The 20,617-nt window shown below is 35.4% G+C and overlaps 1 protein-coding gene across 1 annotated transcript; it reads left to right on the top strand.

Annotated features, from left to right (window-relative positions):
* The first annotated feature begins 3,860 nt into the window (after positions 1 to 3,860).
* Positions 3,861 to 20,077, top strand: LOC135686898 (tyrosine-protein kinase Tec). Its single transcript, XM_065203281.2, has 21 exons — positions 3,861 to 4,674; positions 6,002 to 6,097; positions 6,848 to 6,929; positions 7,335 to 7,481; positions 8,519 to 8,565; positions 9,211 to 9,315; positions 9,996 to 10,060; positions 10,387 to 10,446; positions 10,866 to 10,920; positions 11,336 to 11,400; positions 12,118 to 12,242; positions 12,868 to 12,939; positions 13,316 to 13,380; positions 13,737 to 13,843; positions 14,395 to 14,483; positions 14,699 to 14,829; positions 15,361 to 15,425; positions 15,788 to 15,906; positions 16,558 to 16,634; positions 16,817 to 16,897; positions 17,392 to 20,077. Exons 1-21 carry the CDS (start codon positions 4,519 to 4,521, stop codon positions 17,467 to 17,469), a joined length of 1,887 nt encoding a protein of 628 aa, XP_065059353.2. The 5' UTR covers positions 3,861 to 4,518; the 3' UTR covers positions 17,470 to 20,077.
* The last annotated feature ends 540 nt before the right edge of the window (positions 20,078 to 20,617 follow it).

Below are 20,617 nucleotides of genomic sequence, written 5' to 3'. Positions count from 1 at the left end.
GACTCAGTGAACTAAATTCCAGAAGAACAAGGTTTTACAAATTATTTTGACCATGTTCAAAAGTATCTATGCCGCTGAATAAAGAGCACTCTTTCCTTACCCTCTGCTACCCATGAATAAGCTGCAGAAAAATGCTTTATAAGATAAAAAAGACTTGGTTAAGACAGCTGGTTCACAACAGATAAGTAGATCAGTCCAAGTTTCTCTTGAAGAGAGCTGAAGTTAAAAACAAATTCATACAAATTTGAAATGTTATCAGAAAATCTTTGCTATGAATCTTTAGCATATCAATAAAAGTGTTGAATATAAATTAATGCAGCTTGATTTCCAGGAAAAACACATAATCACAGTTAATTAATTTGTTTGTTTGTAAATTTTTTTGGAGAAATACTACAAAGTACGGAAAGAAACAAAATTAGAAGTCAGAATATCATCTGGCAGCAAGCAGACCAAAAGCTAAAATTTGTACCAATATTTACTAAATTCCAGCAAGGAATGGATAGTAACCTGCTTGTTTTATAATTTTTATGTGAATTTCAAAATCTACCACTTCAGTTATTGCTTTCAAACCACAGCTTCAGGCTGTAGGTTGGGTTAGTTGGGTAGTTGCTGTAGTGGAGCAAAGGCCTTAACAGCAAGAGGAGCCTATGTGCAGTAAGAAGTGAAAAAGAAATCTATGAAAGAATCATTGAATATTTTCACAGTAAATTTAGCAGTAGCTCACTTTTTATTGCTTGCATATTCAAGTTTTTGGTAGATTTTGGGCCTGGATATATCAAAATGTATTAGGTTATATGTTTTGCTTAGTTTGATGTGAATTTTTGTTCAGGTTTTTGAAAAAGCAAATTAAATGAAAGACAATGACTTTTCTTTCTTCACTGTCAAAGTATGTATGACCCAGCTAAAACCCGTTTTCACAAACTACATGATCAACCTTAACAGCGATCAGCTGGGGAACTGGGGCCCCCAATAATTGTCAAGCTATACTATATTTCCTTTATAACAGTGTAGTTTAGAGGTGCGTTGCTAGGGGGCTGAGCATTGGCCGTGCAAAGGGGGGTATGGGGGGATAATCCCCCCACTTTTTCAAAACATGGTCTACATATTTTTTTTAAGAAAGGATACAAAAAGCGCCAAGTAGGGGTATATCCTATTTCCTAAGGAAAATTAGCCTGGTACAAAGCACTGAAACGAGGCAAACTAGGCGTGTTTTCTCTGGCCACGCCCATTACCCTCCCACTCTGCAGTAGACGGCGCCGCCACTGGGGCTGAGCCCCCCCCCTGTTGATGCCAAAATTTGGCAATTTTCTACCTTTAATATTGTTTTTCGCAACATTTTGTGCAAGATAAGACAACAATAAGATGAACCAAAACGTTTCCAATCAAGACGAACTGCTACTACTTAGGATCCATTTAAGAAAACTCCCCAAAGTTGTGTTAGAGTAGACTTTCTCAAAATGTTCTAAACTATTTTTGCAAAGAAGTGGGGGGCTATAGCCCTTGCTAGCCCAATGGCTCCGCGGTGCCTGGAAATTTTTATTTCCCAAAGCAAGTTTTCATGAATGATACCCACAAAGCAGCTGTTGTAAAAGACACGGAAGATTGCCGCGAAAGCAGAGATCTCGAACATCAGTGACTGGCTTAGGAAAAAGCAATTGAGCCTCTACTTTCGAAAAACTGTGCAGTGCGTGAGCACCAACGGAAGCGTAATAAATTTGAGTCCCCTTTTCTCATCTGAACTGAAAAATATTAAAAAGCATTTAGATTAAGAGAATCTATTGATATGATATAGATTGCCGTACGGTAAAACAGCTGGTGCTTCGTCAACTCTGATGATTCTAAAGTATTTCTCCAACAATCACAAAGAGTTATGTGATTAATATCGCCTGCTCTTTAAAAGCCAAGTTGCAGAAATTTTTTAAAGGGAACCTTTGCAAAGATATCCTTCAAAGAATTCATTACAGAGCAATTTTCAGAGGAGTAAGGGCAATAACAATTATCGAAATAAAGCTTGTTCAAAATAGACAATGTCACAGGCACGGCGGAGCAGGAGGGCTAGGGGGCTTCAGCCCCCCTCAACTTTTTGCAAAAAATGCCAAACCTTTAGTAATAAACTACTAGTAAAGCCTCTTTTTACATGGTTCTAGCCTCCACTATTTTTAGAGTCCCAATTTTCTCAACATTCCGCGGTGCCTGTGTCAATCGGTGATGACATTAAAAATTGTAAGCACAGTTCAGAAAGCCTATAAGATGTGTATGAAAAAGCCCCCAATTAAAGAATGACATGTGAAAATTGATAAAGACATCCATATCACAAAAGTAAAAAAACGAAATGTTGTAGACTTTTGCTTTCGCAAAACGCCTGGCTCATTTCTGTCAATTACTTCTTACTTTTATTTCTAAGAAGCAATTCTCAATGCATCTTAGTAGCTTTCTGTATCATTTTTAATAAAAGCTGTGTCGATGACACGAGATTTTTAATATTTCACAGGTCTTAGGTCTTAGTAGATGACATGAGAAAGTTGTTCTCTAGATTATGGCATCGTCAGACCCTTGCAACAATAGTTTATTGATTTTCTGAAAAAAAGGAACATTTACTTTTAAAGCAGTTTCTAATGAACAATTTTTCAGCTCGTCTTAAATGCAAGTTCCAGGAAATTAAATTTTCCGCTGTTCATTCGGCTGTTATTATTTTGGGCCTCTTTATGATAAAAACATCCCACCTTCCAGTCTGTGGGCTGAGAGGTGAGCTCCCACTCTTTTATAGAATCCTTTGCATTTATAGGGAAAACAAGCTGGCCCGTTAAGTGAGATTCCACTGCATGAGAGGTAGGATCTCACTGAGATAGAATAAATTTTTCCCATATAAACGCTGCAACATGGGATGAAGATAAAAGATGGGATGAAATGTTAATATAAATGTGATCAAATTCCGTCCCATTGGTCAGCACACGGGCTGGAAGGTGGGACGATTTTCTTCATATAAAGCTGGAACGTGGGATAAAATCTGCCTGTAAACATTCGAAGATTTCATTCCGCCGGCCAGTTTATAGGCTGAGAGGTGGAATAAATTTTGTCATATAAACAGACCCTTCGTTGCCCGGAAAGATTAACAAAAGTAACAGAATCGCCACTCTAGTAGAAGAGACCTTTAATAATCTTTTTCTGGACAGCCTTTCGCAAACAGAGCTATTTACTACAGCTCAAATCTGCCTCTTCCTTGGTGTCTTGAATTCTGACAATAAGACCATGCTTCATGCTCTCATCATCTACCAAAAGCACTGGAAAATTTGAGTTGTAAAGCCGGAGGGGGCTCAAGGAGACTTTCAACAGAGCCGCTTAGTGGTTTCGGAGGCTCTGGGGGAAATCCACAAAAAGGAGGCCTTTATGTGGTCCCCTAGACCTCGAGGCCTTGGGGCAATTTGCCCTCTTGCCTCCTTCTCTGTGGCCCTGCCTGTCAATACAAATTGGGGGCACATTTCTTTTTAAAAGTGTCATTTACTAATTTTCTAGCCCCAGCTCCTACAACTTTGCGTTGGAAAGTATGGGGGCAGGCAGCGAGCAGCCATTGGGCTAACAGTGACTATAGCACTCCCCATTTTTTGGAATCATGTGTTAGGACATTTTAGAAAGTTAACTCTAACGGATCCTAAGTAGTTTATAAGTCATAAATGGAAAAAAGCAAGTAAAAGCAAGTAGGGGCCTAAAAAATGTTGGCAATGCCCTTTTCAGCCCACCTACTCTTAGAATGGTGTGTGGTGCCTGGGGAGGGGGCAAGGGAAAACTTAACACCCATATCAAAGTATTTTGTGAAAAGCTCTATTGTTTTGGAAAAAGGGAGCATGACGCCTGTGTCATTACAGGTATACTAAGTGCTCATATTTTTGGTGTACCTAAACAAATGCCGCAATGGACCTTCGGCGTACATGAAATGCACCCTGGCATCTCTTCTGTTAAATGTGAACCTGAATAAAGTTTCCTTAGTGCCCTTTTTTGTCTTGGACCCCTGCCCTCTGAAATTCCTGGTTACGCGCCTGAGTTCCTTGTTAGTAGAAACTGACACGGAAAAATGGAAATCAAGGAAAATTGCCTCAATAAAGAAAGGGGACAGCCCCTCTCCTTCACGGCGTCAGTGTATTCCTTCACAGTGTTCGCTGGTAGTAGGCCTCATCGAATAGCGTTCTTTAGCTGTGTGGAGCATTTCGAAAGCTGCAGGGTTTGTTTTTAAAGGCAATACACGCAACATTTTGTACAGAATCTAATATAGTACATAGAACAGAGTGTATTGTATCTCATTTTATTTGCGGAGCAAAATATGCATATCTTGGAAGTTGTTCATGGTTAGGCCGCTGCCAGATCCCTTTCGCACAAGGAAGGAAATGACATGTCTTGAGTAAACTAAGAAATAGAGTAAACGATTCATTTGCAGTGGAATATTTTTGAATGCAGATCGTAGATTGGTTAAATCTTGCACAAGAAAGTGGTTCTGAGTGATTTACCAACGTTTTAGTTTTGGTCATGTATTTTAGTCCAAGTAATCAACAAACCCTGAAACAAGGCGTGCTTACTAAAAGATCTCAAGGCAAAAGCAAAATTCTTACAACTTGTAACTACAAATCTAGACTGTTCGTTTTGACTCCAGAAGAGCTATCATATTATGATGGCACAGAGGAGGTAATACAGTGTTTTGGTGGTATTAAATGTATCAGCATTTGTATTTAGGTATCAGCCAGTATGGATTCCATGGCAGCTCCACTCCCGAGATATTTTTGTATAATAATGGGTGCACTTTTGCACACCCGAAAAATGGGCGTGGTTTGGGGTTTTTTTGGAAGTTGACTCAAATTAAAACGTTTTTTTCAAATATGGTAAAATGACTTTTTAAATTTGTCCACAACTGAGATTGGAAAAGAATGTGTCATTCCAAATTGAGTGATCCACTTTAGATTAGGACCGGCAAACAATTTTCAGTGGAGCTGAGGAAAAACTGAAAAAGAAAGGCACCCTTGCGAGTGTAGGGAGCAGGAAATTTTTGTGACCCCTTTCTTTAGATTGGCTGCAGAATACCCTGCAGAATATTGTTTGCCGTCATTTTCTTGCAATTGTTTCAATATTACTTTGTTTCATTGTCACATTTTACTATTATTTCCGGTTACGGATTACTATCATTCAACTATAAACAAATAAATTCCATTCTTAAAATTGAATTCCTTTTTTTGAGGTCCCTCCCTCTCCATGGCCCTGCTTGTGAGATCATTGGCCTTTTTAAATATCTTTTTTTTTAAATTATCTTTTTACTTGCCAAATCTTTAGGAATTTAAATAACACACACTGATGGTAGCGATAGGTAAGTATAGTTCAACTTTGAATCATGAATTTCCCAGAGATGTAAAATTGGTGTTAACAGGAAAAGTGCTGGACAAAATATGCACACACACTTTAGAATCACTGAGAAATTTGATGCACACTTATCACAAATGCACTCTTGCACTCCCGGGTAATAGCTTGTGCACTCTCAAGATCTCATTAAAACTGCCATGAAATCCAGACCAGGGTATCAGGCTTATTTGGAAAGAAATGGAGTGTGGCATTTCACACCCCTAGAGTGTGATGATGCTTATCTGTTGATGTCTGATGTTTATTTTGTCCATGAGATTTTTCCATTGTTTTGAATTCAGCCAATGTAAACTGGTAAATCAAGTGGGGCTGTGCCTTCTCAATGAAGTAAAAATTTAGGAAATGAAAATTTTTGGTGAAAACTATGAATTTTATAAGCAAAGTCAAAATAAGATTAGGAGAGCTGGAATAACTGTAGCTAGACTAGTTTCTTGTTCGTCTTCTGGAAAATCTAATTTATTGGAATATTGGAATCTTTAATCAATTTACCACATTATTATCTTGTAATAAGGTAGCTTTTGTACTTTGTATTTAAATTTATAATACTGTCCCATAAAATTTTTTAGCAGTGTATACTGTTAACATCACAATCTCTTCTTCACAGAAAAAAGGCAAACAAAAAGGAACCATTGCATTATCAAAGATAAAAGTTGTAGAGAGTGTGGATGATGATGCCTTGGATCGAAAATTCTGTTTTCAGGTCCATCTCTTTTATTTTTCCTAACTGTCTAAAAATGGCTCAGAAGCAGTGGCCTGAGATAAAAAAGCCAAACAATGATTATCAAAAATGTTATATAAATATAATTGAAACCTAGAATAGAAGTAAAAGATTGCTTTTCTCTCAGCACCACATATGATGATTATGCCTTTGATGGATAAAGATATTTATTGATTTTGTTGCTACCTAACTTCCAAAGGTAGTTTCAGGCAACTGTGAAATCATGCTTATTTAACAGTGTCTTGTTTCTTCGTGGTGAAGTGACTGCACCTCATGAACCTGGATGCCTTGAACTTCAGTTTTTATGATGGTTCAATAGATGCAGCATGCATGTATATTGAAATTAGCAATTGACATTTTATGGTATTTTCAATAAGCCACACATTTCTTTGCAATTTTACAACCAGAACAACAAGAACAGAAAAACCATAATCTTAAAGTGGGAGGATTAGTTGGTTTGGCAAGATATAAAAAGATGTGTCATGCAAAAAGCTAAAAAAAACTTAGATTTGAACTATTATTAGCACTGCAAGGTTCTGTTGTTATCATCCAGAGTTACCTCTTTTTGTGATGTTTATGTTTTTTTATTAAACAGGTCTTTATTATCTTTCTTGTGAAAAGCCTTTCCCAAACTGTTTAGCAAACAAAATTTTAACTTTTAGTGAACATATTGATGAACTGAATTATTGTTACATTATACCCTGATGGTCCAAGCTTTTTTTGTCTATTTAGGTCCAGCATGACAATTTAATACTTTACATCATTGCAAATAGTGAAGAAGAAAGAAATGAATGGGTCACTTCACTGCGATATGGTAACCAAGCAAAATTTTTTCATTACACCTGATATTAAGCAAAAGGAGTTCATTTTATGATAACTTGAGCACATGAGCTTTTTTGTCATCAGGCAAAAGATATTGGACCAATTAGCATTTTCCTGTGAAATTTGATTGAATGGATCTTTAAACAGTGCACTTCTGTGATACTGCAATCCTGATCCAGATTCTGACTATTTTACTCGCCTCAAATAAATGGGTTTGTCATAAATAAGGCATAATTTTTAGTTTTATTTGGTTTAATGTAACAGTCTTGACAGACTGCATAGTAGTTTTTTGCCATCTTTATAGATTTAAATGACCAGCCCCTGACAATTACATAATTATCTAAGTTGCGATTGAAATGCCATAAGACCAGAAAACAATACAATGTCTCTTTTACAGAAATTTCCCAGCAGAATCGTCTTCTTCTGGAGAACTTTCATTCTGGACTCTATATTAATGGTAGCTGGTCCTGCTGCAAATGCGGCAAAAATTCCCAAGGCTGCAAGAAGACCCATTTTGCAACAAATGTATTTGATCCTAGCCAAGGTTAGCATGGCTTCCAAATTTTCTTTCAATTATTTATGGGTTTGTAAGGCTATGCATGAATAGTCAAAGTATTTTCTGGTGTTGAGTTAGATAGACTAAGGCATTAGTTTGAGAAGGCAGAAAGACCGCAAAACAAATGGGAGGGATCCAATGAAAGTGAAAGATATTTTTTTGAAAGTAATGTAACAATAAAACAAAGCATGTTGAGTATCTTTGTCTCAAAGACTGTTAGTAATTTCTTTTTATATTTTTTTCTCTCATTATCGATGGAAGATTGCATCCTTTCTCTCATTATTGTTGCAAGATTTAGACTCAAGAAGACAGCCTATTAGTGTCTTTTTGTCTCTATTTACTTTTGAGTTCTGTAGGCTAGTTAATGGTACCCTGAAAATGAAAAATGATTGACAATACCATGATATTGCTGTGTATCTAGTATTGCAAGTATTCTGAAAGGGTACTTTTTGTTCCTATCATAGAAAATAGAATAGAGAAAAGGAAGACAATTTTTATCTTCTGCCAGCTAGGCCTATTCTTAACATTTATCCAAAGCTGCTTTCATATAAAATTTGGTTTGAAGTAGTAAAATATATGTAAAAAATAAATATGAAACATCCAAATAGAAAGAAAGTCAAAAAGGGCCAAAATGGGTTGAAAAGGTCCTTGTCTAAAGTGTTTGTTTTCACTCTTGGCCTCCAGTGGTAAATAGGTAACAGAACTGATTTCATAACTTTAGTGTTCACAGGTTTGGTTTTTTTCTGATAGTCCTATTTCCATCCACAGCAGGGTATATATTTTCGACCCTGATTCCGACATTTTACACTCTGAGGAATGTCAGACGACAAGCTGTAGAATGTTGTAAAATGTTTGCTTTTTCCATTCTGTACCACTAGCCATTTTCAAATTCTGTACCACTAGAAAATTATTCAAAAAATATTTGAAAAATCATTTGGAATCTATATTTCTATCTTCTTTCAACATTGTTATTGCTTTTGGTTTTTGTTTTTTGGGATATTTTATTTCTTATCATTTCATTCTAGGTGCTGACATACCAAAGCCACCAAGCATGCCTTTACCACCTGTACCGGTAAGATTTTCTCTCTTGGCATTTTCTAAAACAATCAAGGTTTTAATTCATTTTTCTCTATAGAAATTCCATATTTTGTGAGCATTTAACCAAAAGTGTTAGGTGGAAACTGTCTTAATCTTCACATTGTATTAAGACTTTTGAAGAAAATGGTCCATTCAAGTCCATTTTTTAGCCATGAATCATCAATATCAAAAGAAAACAAGGAACAACACAATCTGCTGAGATTTAACAGAAAAAGGCAATTAATGAGCTATTTCATGTTCTGATATTTTGCTCCAGCATCCAGAGCTTTGGAAGAGCTGCTAAATACAAAAGCATGTGTGTAAAAAAATTTATAATTTCTTTTGATTCAGCAAAGGCTTGAAGTTATTTAATAAGATAATTCGTCTTTGATATAGCATACGGTAAATCCTCAATTTTATCCCCTTGATATAGGCCCACACATCATCTCCTAAATCTAAAAACTTATAAGCCTCCAGGGTGTCTAATTCAAGGATTTGCGGTTTGTTATTGCAGCTCCTTCTTTGGGGAACCATGGTCCTTGCCTACACGCATACTGTTTCCATGCGAAGTTATGCAGGTTTTGTTCGACATATTATTCATTTTTCACCAGTTTCAATAAATGAAATATTTTGAACGCAGGATGAAAAGAAAAATGGCGACGCTGTAGATGAATCGAAATTTATGAAAGTTATGGCTGTTTTTGACTTCAAAGCGTTGCAGCCAGGGGATTTATCACTTACCAAGGTAATTTTTATTAGTTTTACAGTTTTTACTTTTCCAAACAAATAAAAGCTGGACACACATAAGAGAAACAAGTGGGATGTTAACGAGGCTGAATAAGCTACGTAGAATAGTTCGTATGTAAGACAGAAGAAGCGCAGGTTAGGCTGCTACCGGATTCTGTGAATTTGGCAATGAGTAATAATATAGTACAAGGTAATAGTCAAGAACAATTCAAAACGACAACGAATATCCAATGTTGTATAATAGAATTCCAAAATAAATTTAATATTACTAGTATTTCGCCCCAACACACAGGGCTGCATCAGTTTGGATGTGAATCGTTCTAGAGGCATCTTTGCTTTCCTGTCACCATTTGGACTGTGTTCCTGCCTGCTTGCACGATTACAAGTTTAGCTGGTTTTTGCCAACAGTTAATGCCTCTAGATTTCTAAATCTACATTTAGGTAGATTTGAGCACTCAATGACCTTAGATAAAGCTCTCTAGTACTGTCATCTTCATTTGCTAAGATAGACCATCTTCTGATTGCTGATCGAAAAACCGAAAAAGTAATGCTATCATCTGCTTTTTTTCACGAACTCACTATTTATTTCTTTCAGAGCTGATAACCTTGTCTGTTTAACAACGATACTTAATGAGTGAAAAGGAAATAGCGACTGTAGGCTATTTTTAAAAATTTCAGGACCAGGAGTACACAATCTTGGATAAAGCACAGCCACATTGGTGGATGGCAAGAGATTCTATGGGGTTGGTTGAAACTTTTCTGACCGATGCAAACTACTATATCTTTCTAACTAAAGTTTCGCCTACGTGTTTGCCTTTTTTTGTGGGAGAATGAGGGTGTAGTATTCACTGCCGAGGTGACAATTTTCAAAGGTTTCAGTATAAACTTATGCTAAAAAAGTTTAGGTATACCGAAATTAAGTCTCATTTCTATTAAGCGTGAGATTTTTTATTGTCTTTTTATAAAAATTCATTTTATTTATACGATTGAAATCAAATCATGTTGAGTTGCATTCGAGTATATGTCAATTCAATTTATATATGTGAATACGAAATTAACTCTTTTACAGGAATGAAGGATTTATACCAAGTAACTATGTGCGCATGGAAATTGGCCTTGAAGGTCAAAGGTAGTGTTGCTTTGTATCACATGTGTTACACAACATTTAATTCCCTCATCCAGGACCAAATGCATACATTTGATCCAAGTATATGCATGTATTTTAATAAAAGCTTCGTCTGCGGTATCTAGCTTGAAGTGTTGGTCCAGACTCTTTATTTTGTAGCTTAATGATGTCCTCGTTTCATTATTATTGTTTGAGATATGTGAATAGATATGTGCACCTATCCTGCGATCTTCCTTTTAAAGCCACCTATTATTTATGACACATATGCCGCCATAGAAACTTTGTTTTGGGCACCAGGACTTTTTCACAGTGACCAACAGACCGTTCAACTGCGCCACTGTATAAGATTTATCTCTTTCTTTTTCATATCTAACGCTTCATTTATACGAACAAATATTAAAAAAGTCAACTCATTTCATTAGGTGGTTTCACGGCGATCTCTCCAGGCAAGAAACTGAAGACTTGCTGAAGCTTGAGGTATGTCTAAGGCGTTAGGACGGGCTAAACATGGGTTTCTTTGTTTATTAGCCTTAAATTCCTTGCTGTTATTTTAATCCAACCATATGCTCGTTTATTTAGTGAATGTTTTGCCTAGAAGCCAATAAAATCTCGTCATTTTGTCAACTCGAATGAGCAGATTAATAATACCTAGCTCATTGAACCTGACTCTGTGTCTATGACATATTGTTATAATTTTGTTATTTACAGATCATGGCATTTCTTTCCATATCTTGATCAAAACCTTTTGTTCAAAAATGCATTCAGTATTCAAGCTTTAAAATGGTCTGCCACAGAAAAATGAGCTGATATGCTCATGTTTATATATTAAGCAATATAACCCCGGTTCCATATTTGCTACTTTACTGAAATATTGTTTATTTCTTATATGCAGGGAAAAGACGGTGTATTTCTCGTTAAAAATTCCAGCCGTCCTGGCATGTACACACTTTCACTTAGGTATGACTTACGATATCGTGCAGTAGTGAGCATCGTGATTTGTTAGATACAATCCATGTAATTTTTAATAGTTCCCAGCTTCCATTAGGAATGGTGTATCAAAAATAACGTTGGTTGTTAGAACGGAGGGGACAGGCAAGACACTTTCAGGCTAACCTGGAGACTTTTAGACGACAGTATGACTATCTTCAGAATATGAACCTGTGGAAGGTAGACTAAACCCTAGGCTTAGTTAATCGAGTTAGACAAATTTGACCATCCACATATTTAATCATTATATAAGTTTTTAAATCTTCCATGTTCGTGTACGTTTTTCCGCATTGTTTGTTGTTGTTGTTTATTTCGCATTTCTTTTCATCCATGTCTAAGTGGAGCTTTCAAATCTGTTTGGGGCCAATATTTTGCACGAAAATATCGCACGAAAATATTTTGGCCTGGCTCAATTTTTTTGTATTTCTCTTACCTTTTCCGGTTTTCCAGAATAATTACCTACTTCTCCCTTTCCTAGACTTCTCCTATCCTAATTCAATTTTCAATACCCATGATTAACTTAAAAAATCCTGCTATAAATTTTATGCAGTCAAAATACGATGCAATGGCGTTCCTTTGTTATAGTTTCATAGTGTAGCAAAGAACCAAGTTGAAGACCTTACGTTTTGTATTAAACAAGTTATTAATTATAACATCCCAAATTATATATTAATATTGTGTAATTAGTTTCCAGGGTGACGTAAAGCATTACCATATCAAGCTAACCGAAGAGGGTAAATACTTCGTGTCCCCAAGACATGCATTTGAGAATATAATCAAACTTGTGGAGTACCACAAACTCAACTGTGCTGGTGAGTTTTATTTACCCACTTGATCTGGTATTGTTTATTACCCACGTCTGTTAAGCGATCTTCTTATAGTATCCATTGTGGGTTTCTACGAGAGAAAGTTTTTTGTGGAGGTGAAGCAAAATGATTTCTCCCATTTTAATTTATCAACGACCAACCAAATATAACAATTTAACAATAAAATTTTTACTTTATTTCTCTTTTGCTTGTTAAATTATCCTATCCTTTTATTTACACCCGTTATTAGCTCAGATGGTTTTGTCAATATTAATAATTTGCGTGGTAAAAGATAAAGGAATATGAAAAAACATTTAATATTCTCAAAATGGTTGTTATTTCCATCACTTACTTGTTTATTTTTGTTAGACGTTTTACCTACAATTTTTTACAACATTCGAATACGTTATTGTTCGATAAAGCCAGAGCGTGCCGCCTATACCTCTATTCCTATTTATTTGCCTTGAGTTGTTTTTTTAAATTTGTTTGGAGAAAATTCATTTTGGTGCTCTTTATGTCGTTTCTTGAAATCATTTTGCTGTAGCAATTTTCATTTGTTCCAAAGCTTCAGCATTTTGTTGAGGAAGAGATTTTTCGTTAAAGAATTTCGATAAATTTCCCTTACATTTAGGTCTTGTAACAAGACTCCGGTTTCCTTATACAAACCAGGGTGGTGGACCACCAACACCAGTTCTTGGCCATGGTAAGTCAGTTTGCAAAGCCATATGCTATGTTATTAGATTTACCGAACAGAATTTTTTCCTTCCCTTTTGCTTTTTATCTCTGTTGTACTTTTCCTATACATCTTTTCTTTGAAGATGACTAGCTGTAAATTCGGGTCTTTTTGATAATCAAGGAAAATTTTCATAATCATGCTAGATAACCTCCTTTCATGTCATTCATTGTTTGCGCGATGCCAAGGAGAGCTAATTTACACTGGTTTTTTAGCTGCTTTTATTAACATCTGATTTTCTCGCTTTTTGCTTCATTTGCAATCATAGCTTCGCTAATTGCAGTTATTGCTGTTGAAATAGCCCTTGCTAGGATGTTTATATTAATATATTTTCCTCTTATAACAGATATTTTTGAGATTGCTCGAGAAGAGATAAGTTTTGGTAGACAACTTGGCGCCGGACAGTTTGGGGTAGGCGTTCAAAGCTCGTTTTCGACTTACTTTAGTGTTGAGATGCTTTGAAGTTGTCTCTTACAGTATCTTAAATTGAACATCAAAGTGCAGTCTACATTCTAGCCCTATCATTGTTTGATTAACCTTTGTTCGTCCCAACTTAGGCCCCTGCGGCGTAAATCGTTCGTTGTAGTTATAATGACGTAATCGTTTGGTAACCTCACTGTGGTATCCTCGTTTTGATATCCTTTGTTACCATCCTTTGTTGCGAGTTATCAACAAATGCAACTGCCTAGTTTCCTAGATACATCGATTATTATTATTCATGTGCTTTTTTCTTCCCTTGTATCAATTCCGTTTGTTTTATTTGGCAGACTGTCTATGAAGGTGTCTGGAAAGGCAACCACCGAATCGCCATTAAGATGATGAAAGAAGGCACTATGTCCGAGGATGATTTTATTGAAGAAGCCAAAGTGATGTCGTAAGTCTTCATCAAAACAGCTCCAGCATTTGTTCCTAAGATTATTGTCAAGCGTATTTTCTGCAGATTAGAGTAAAATTATTTTTCGCATTCATAAATTTAAGTTTCTTTTTCAAAAACTTCGCGTTCCTTGAATCATTTTCATTTGCTGGTGACAAAAAAGGCTCAAATAAAAGGGGTCAAATAATGGGGAGGGTGCTGGACATTCCAATTTAATATTCAATTGATGGGTGTTTAAGTAATGGCCAAGAGAGATGCAAATTCAGTTGGGAAAAGAGTTCACTGATGTCTGACTTTGTGTATTGGAAAACAAAATGGAAGTCGATACCTGTTTGGATCAAATATAATTTCAAATTTTATTTTCTACACAAATCTGGGATAGTAGCTTGTTAAAAGATCAGTAAAAAGTACAATATTATAGGCAGGAGTTTATGATATTTTCGTTTAGAGTCAATTGTATTTTGGTCTAGTGTATTTTGCTATTTGTATTGACATAAATATACTGTCTGTTGTTTAGAATAATGGTAAGGCATTAATATTTCTATTTCCAGGAAATTTTATCATAAAAACCTAGTGAAACTATTTGGTGTCTGCAGCAAAGCGAGGCCGATATGCATTGTTACAGAGTTGATGACAAATGGTGAGTATTTTTACATCATGATGGTCTAGAGAAAGACTTTATTAATGGCATTTTCAGTTATTTGAGAGCCAATCTGTAAAAAAAAGCTTGCCTGGTGTAAAATGATATTTGCTAATAAACTATGTAACCAACATTAACACTTAGATCCCAGTGTATTATTAGGCCCTTAGAATGTGAGTAATAAAAGTTTATGATTAAGAATCGTTCATTTTTAGGATCGCTGTTGGAATATTTGCGAAATAATCGAATGCTGCTAGATCAATTGAATACAATATTGAACATCATTTTTCAAGTTGTTTGTGCTATGGAATATTTGGAGGAGCAGCAATTCATCCATAGAGATCTGGTATGCCTACAGACAGAATGTTGCATTTAAGTCTGCTTAGCATTCTTTTGAAAGACACCATAAAATAGGGCAGATATGACGTATCATGAGAAAAATTATAGCTGCAGTATCAGATATGAAATGTCATGACAAAAGTAAATATGATATTTTTAAAAATAGGTTGATGAAAGTTGGAGCATACGGGCTTGAGACCTGTAATCTCAAGAAATATATGTTGCATGAAATATTTTTTGCGAATCAACTTCTGCTGAGAAAATTTTATCGAGAAAACTAGAAATGCCATTCGTCTAATATTGCATACTCAACTAAAAGTCGTATACAGATTTGAATTTTTTGCCAAAATGTTAATAATGTTTTGTAACTGGTTATCTCTCATTTTGTCTTCATGTTGCCATTTAATTTACATTGTGATAATGATGCCATTTAATTTACATTGTGATAATGATATCTAGTAAATTCCAAGCATTTTTCTGTATGAAAACCTTTGTATCTTGTATATATCCTGAAGATTCAATTTTTATTCTAAATAAGGCTGCAAGAAATTGTTTGGTTGGAGAGAGAAATATTGTAAAGGTTGCCGATTTTGGGTTAGCGAGGTAGGCAATAAATTTATTGCAAATTTATTTAAATTGAAAAAGAGTTTAGCTAAACTTTTGAGGAAAGCTCATGGTTTTAGCTTACGATTCTTTGTTATTCTATTTATCCAAAGATGCGCTTTTGACTCAGCCTATCTGTGAGATTCTCTCGACTAAATCTATTGCAAATTGCATTGTCTTTGTAATTTAATTTAATTTTATGCTCCCATTGGCATTGTCTTTGTAATTTCGTTCTTGTAAGATATGCATTTTTTAGACTGAGTATGAAAAAGAAAGATAGAGATGCAAGAACAGGAATATTTAGAGAGTAAGACTCTGTCTTGCAATGGCCTGTGTGTAAAATCATCCTTTTTCTCATTCAGGCATGTCACTGATGACGAATATACTGCTTCAGAAGGAACGAAATTTCCTATCAAATGGGCAGCACCTGAAGTTATTCACTATACACGATTTAGCAGCAAATCAGATGTATGGGCCTATGGTATGTCTTGATGCTTTCCACATTGGACGTTCGAGTAAGATAATAAGCAAGACCTTCTAGAACGTCGACCTTAGGATAATGTTACTCTGTTATGGATACGTGAAATGGCATCATTACTGCTTTTGCCTTGATTTTTTAGAATCAGGGTTGAATCAGTTTTTAGAATCATCGCACGCTTAAGGTGTTGATTTTGCATAAGGGCCTATAAATTAAACAACACATACTTGCATTTCACTGTTTCCACGTTGTTTTCCTGGGGTCGCAAAAGAGAGGTTATTTAATTTTTCAAAAACACCATTTGTAAAGAGTTTAAAGACCGCATTGAAATGTTTTCTTTTTTATAGCTATTTTCAAATTCTGTACCACAAAAAGATTGTTTGCAATTTGAGAATTTTCCATTGTTTTCCAGCATCAAACAATGATTTTTCTCTTTCATATATGGTATAATGCTAAAATGCTAAAGGCAGCAATTATGCTCGATATTGTTCGATTCTATCATTTGGACCCTAAACAATTCGAGAAAAGTGAAGGTTGCTTTATTTTTGTCAGAACTTTTTTTCATTTTACGGTATTCACAAGTATTTGCTGTGATTTTTTTCATTGCCCAGAAAAGAGTCATAGTTTGCCTTAAATCTTTGTTTTTTCATCTAGGAATACTGTGCTGGGAAGTGTTTTCAGGCGGAAAAACACCATACCCTGGTAGACAAAACATTCAAGTCGCTGAAGATGTGAGTTTCTTATTGTTTGAAATGAAGCTCTGCTTATTCGATTATATTGCCCGTTTGCCTCCCGTTCCCTTTGGCGTTTTGTGCCCTTTACATGAAACTGTACCTCCGAATCTTTTAAAATCATCTTAAATTAGCCATGAGATTATATTCGTACGATTCCAGTCGCTTGTTGTTTTTCTTAGATCATGACGGGGTACAGAATGGAAATACCTGCAAAATGCCCGCGATATGTCTATGATATTGTCACACGATGCTGGGAAGCTGTAAGTCGTTGTACTTTTACTTTTAGTTGCCAATATTTGGACCGTCCAGTATTCGGATGCATTTGTATGCAACTGTGGTTTTGCTGTATTTAAATTGAAAGGCTCGCTCACCTATTGGTTACTTGATTGACGGCAAGTGTACATTTGGGCTGATTTTTTGCCCAAAAATTCGTAAAGAATGTAATATTTTTCTAAAGTTTGGTATCAAAAATTGATTCCTTTTTTAAAAATAAGCCCTATGGTCCTAACTATTTGGCTCTTTACACTTGCAAAATGTTTCATCATTTTCTTGGCATGTAAGCTGCATAGTCCATATCGACAGGCCGTTAACCGTAGAACATGCCGTGTTTCTTGCAAGAAGTAGCCGATTATTTAAATTTGAAAACACCATCTTAAGCACATGCCCTCCTCTTTCTGGCCATCGTATTCAAAATATATTTCAGTTTTTTGTGTAATAAACAGTGCAGTAATAGAACCTGTTTTCGTACTTATAGGAACCGGACCAACGACCATCTTTTAGCCAGCTGTTTTCTGAACTCCAGGTGCTAATTGAAGACTACACAGAAACCTGATAAGTGCTCATTAGAGCTTTTGGTCGTTAATAGTGGAATTTTTTAACCAATTTAATGCAATAAGAATTATCTAAAATTTATGTAAATAAACGAAATCACATAATCCAAGTTAACCATTTACGGAAATTAAAATGTTAGACTGTAGTCTTTCTTTCTACGTTGGGTTTATGAGAAATCCATCACTTTCGACAAAAGTCACATTTCATCAAATGATGCATCGAACGAACGGATGAAGTGCCTCTAATTTTTTTGCAACCCTTCAGCCGTAGATATGTGCCTTGAATACTCTGAAATCTTGTGATCAAATTTCACAAAAGCAATGCAATTGAACGATAAACAAACGATTTTGAACTGCCTTTGTGATATAAAACCGAAATGGACATGCATCAACCCTCGATGTCCAGTGCTTACCCAGAATAGATCAAAGGTTTTACCTAACCGTGCAATAGTCCTCCGCCCTCACTTCCTCCTATACCATTTTTTCTATCTCACCTTCTCTACCATAACTGTCACCTCCTCCAACGGTATCGCACCCTTTCCTTTTATCCCTCTCTTCTCTCTCTCTCACCTCCCATGGAAATTTTAACGCTAAATAGAGAGCTTCAAATCAAATAAAAATTTTAGTTTTACAGTCCGGATTTAGGCCTTATCCTCCCTTTTGCGGATATTTTTGAATCCCAAATCATCTCTATGCGGATACAAAAAAGGTCGCGTCCACACGTAGCATATTTAAATAGAATCCAGCTATCCACACGATTTCAGCTTCAATGTTGTTTTCGCAGCTCCTTTTTGAATATTTCTGTCAGGGCATGTGCCATGACACAGTTGAGGCAGTGTTACATCATTGGATTAGAATATATCCGGATTCGAGCGTCCACACGTAATGGGATTCGTAGCTTTTATACAGATTTCCACTATGGAGACCGAACTCGAAAAGTTGCGAATAGCGTATTCGTCGATTGCATGTAGACGTGAGCTCTATCCGCAATGAAAAGTTGGCGGATTCAAAAAAGCCCGTATACGCGTGGACATGGCCTTAGACACACGGGGACCTCTGTAATATACTTCAGTCTTTGAAAATTGCTCATTTAAAAAACCTGAAAACTTGGTAATCAGTGAATTTTGATAACTCGTTTAAGTTGTTTTGATGAAAATTTTTAGTAGTCGACTTATATACTTGATTGGGCCAAGAGTTTAGGATAAATGTTAAAAACTTTTGATTGCACCTTAGGTAGTTTCCGTCTCTGAAATTTTGACGTCGCAATTTTTTATTAGAAGTAGATTAAGCAGTTTTCATACCAATAAAAGAATCTGAAGTACTTTAAGTGTCTATTACATTTAAATGGCTGCCGTTGGTTCTATCTGCCGCTATTCATTTCAAAACTATGTCCTGTAGGGACAAGCGAGGAAGGCACCCTGCACTTTGAGTCTGTTAGGAAGAACTATTCTAGCGGTATAAATCAGTTCACTGGTCCCGAATCAAGTCCGTTTCTCTTTGGTAAAATTAATGATAAGAATTGATTATGAATAAAAAATTTGTTAATTATTTTGAATTTGTTATATTAATGACATAAAATGTTTGCCTAAGTTATAAAGCCTTTTGGTATACACTTCTTCAGCATTCTGTGAACACGACTTTTTTCTGTACAATATACTTAGTTTTAGGTGGCACTTGTCTTATAAGAGTACCTTTCTTCATCCATCTCTTCTAATGCTACCCGTGCCATATCTGTAGGTGTTCACCCTTCTTGCCAGTCACAAAATATTTGCTAGGTCGGGTATGATGTAAAAACGGTAGGCTTTCTAGTATTTTGGCATAATTATCAACAAAATTTTAGATTTATCATTCAGATACAAGCGTATTTTTGAATTTAGTATTTTTAACTTGGTGTGTAGTTACCTATAAGCCAATTTGCCATTCAATAAAATTGTACCATTGAATATATTTTGCTTTATGATATATTAACTGGTTTTGTAGATGCCTTTTCAAGGTATATATCTATTCATAATTGGATTTTATGTTCTTTTAGCAACGAGAATGGTTACTGTTACCTTTTTTAGATTCATGATTTTCAAAGCTTTATTCACATGAGTGTAAATTCCAATAGCAGAGTACCCGATACTACCTCATTACACGAAATTACGGGTGCGACCAAAGTAAGGAATTGGAAATTAGGGGATATTTATTTAAGGAATTTTTTCAAAGAAATTGAGTTTCAATAACATCAATTAAGGAAATCTTTCCTCTCAATGCATTTTCAGTTACGTTGATTAAAGAATTTTTAATGACATTTTGAACGGGATGGTGCTAAAAGCTATCAATTTGAAAAAAGAAGGTCGAAAGTATAGACTTTACGACGTTCGTCGATGAAAGCCAGGACATTTTAAATTGCCTTTGTTTGGAAGAAGAAGAAGAGGAAGAAGCGGAAAAAGATGATGAATGTGAAGAATGTTAGACTTTAAAGCTTAGACTAGAAGCTTAAATTGAAAATGAGTTTACTTTACATAAAATATACTGTTTTTGTCTGAATTCTTTTTCCAAAATTATTAATGATAATAATTATTATTATTACTATATCCGCTGTATAAACATAAAAAATTAAGAAATCGTGAATTTGGGGTTACCAAAAAATAAGGCATGAGAAATGCAGGATATCAAAATTTCAAAGTTTGGTTCTTTTAAGGAATGTTTATAGAAGCATTCCTTAATAAAGTCGCACCCGTAATTTCGTTTTGTGAGGTAACCTTAAGATGACTAGGTAGAATCAAGATGAAATATTTTGTCTTGGTTAGATTAGGCCTAATTGTAAAGTTGTTAAGGGGCATATAAGTATTTATATTTGAATATGTATCTTTAGAATTTTTTCTTTTGAACACAAAACCTGAAACACTACTTGCAAAATCTTTTTCATCTGTTCCAAAATTATTGAAATTTAGCGAGTTAGCTTTGCTAATGGATTACTGTTGTTTAGGCCTGGTTCATAAATTTTAAAAGCAATATAAAATTACGCTCATTTGATGTGATAGGGATTGAGCATGTGCTTCTGTGACTTTATCTCGGCCAATTCTAATAAATTTGAATGGCATTTTTAGAGGTATATTATATGCTATATCTAGTTATGTTATCAGAGGTAAATATTCCATGGGT

Source organism: Rhopilema esculentum, chromosome 6 (genome assembly GCF_057945365.1).
Source record: "Rhopilema esculentum isolate cy_ngs chromosome 6, ASM5794536v1, whole genome shotgun sequence".
Taxonomy (NCBI): Eukaryota; Metazoa; Cnidaria; class Scyphozoa; order Rhizostomeae; family Rhizostomatidae; genus Rhopilema; species Rhopilema esculentum.
Note: the sequence above shows the minus strand (reverse complement) of the source record. Positions and strands in the feature narration are given on the sequence as shown.

What these genes read in the sequence shown, in the direction of transcription:
- LOC135686898 (XM_065203281.2), top strand. Translation starts at nt 4,519, where the DNA reads ATGTATTTTAGTCCAAGTAATCAACAAACCCTGAAACAAGGCGTGCTT. An exon ending in AACACCAGTTCTTGGCCATG is followed by an intron (nt 12,940 to 13,315) that starts GTAAGTCAGTTT and finishes CTCTTATAACAG; the next exon opens with ATATTTTTGAGATTGCTCGA. An exon ending in TTGGCGCCGGACAGTTTGGG is followed by an intron (nt 13,381 to 13,736) that starts GTAGGCGTTCAA and finishes TTTATTTGGCAG; the next exon opens with ACTGTCTATGAAGGTGTCTG.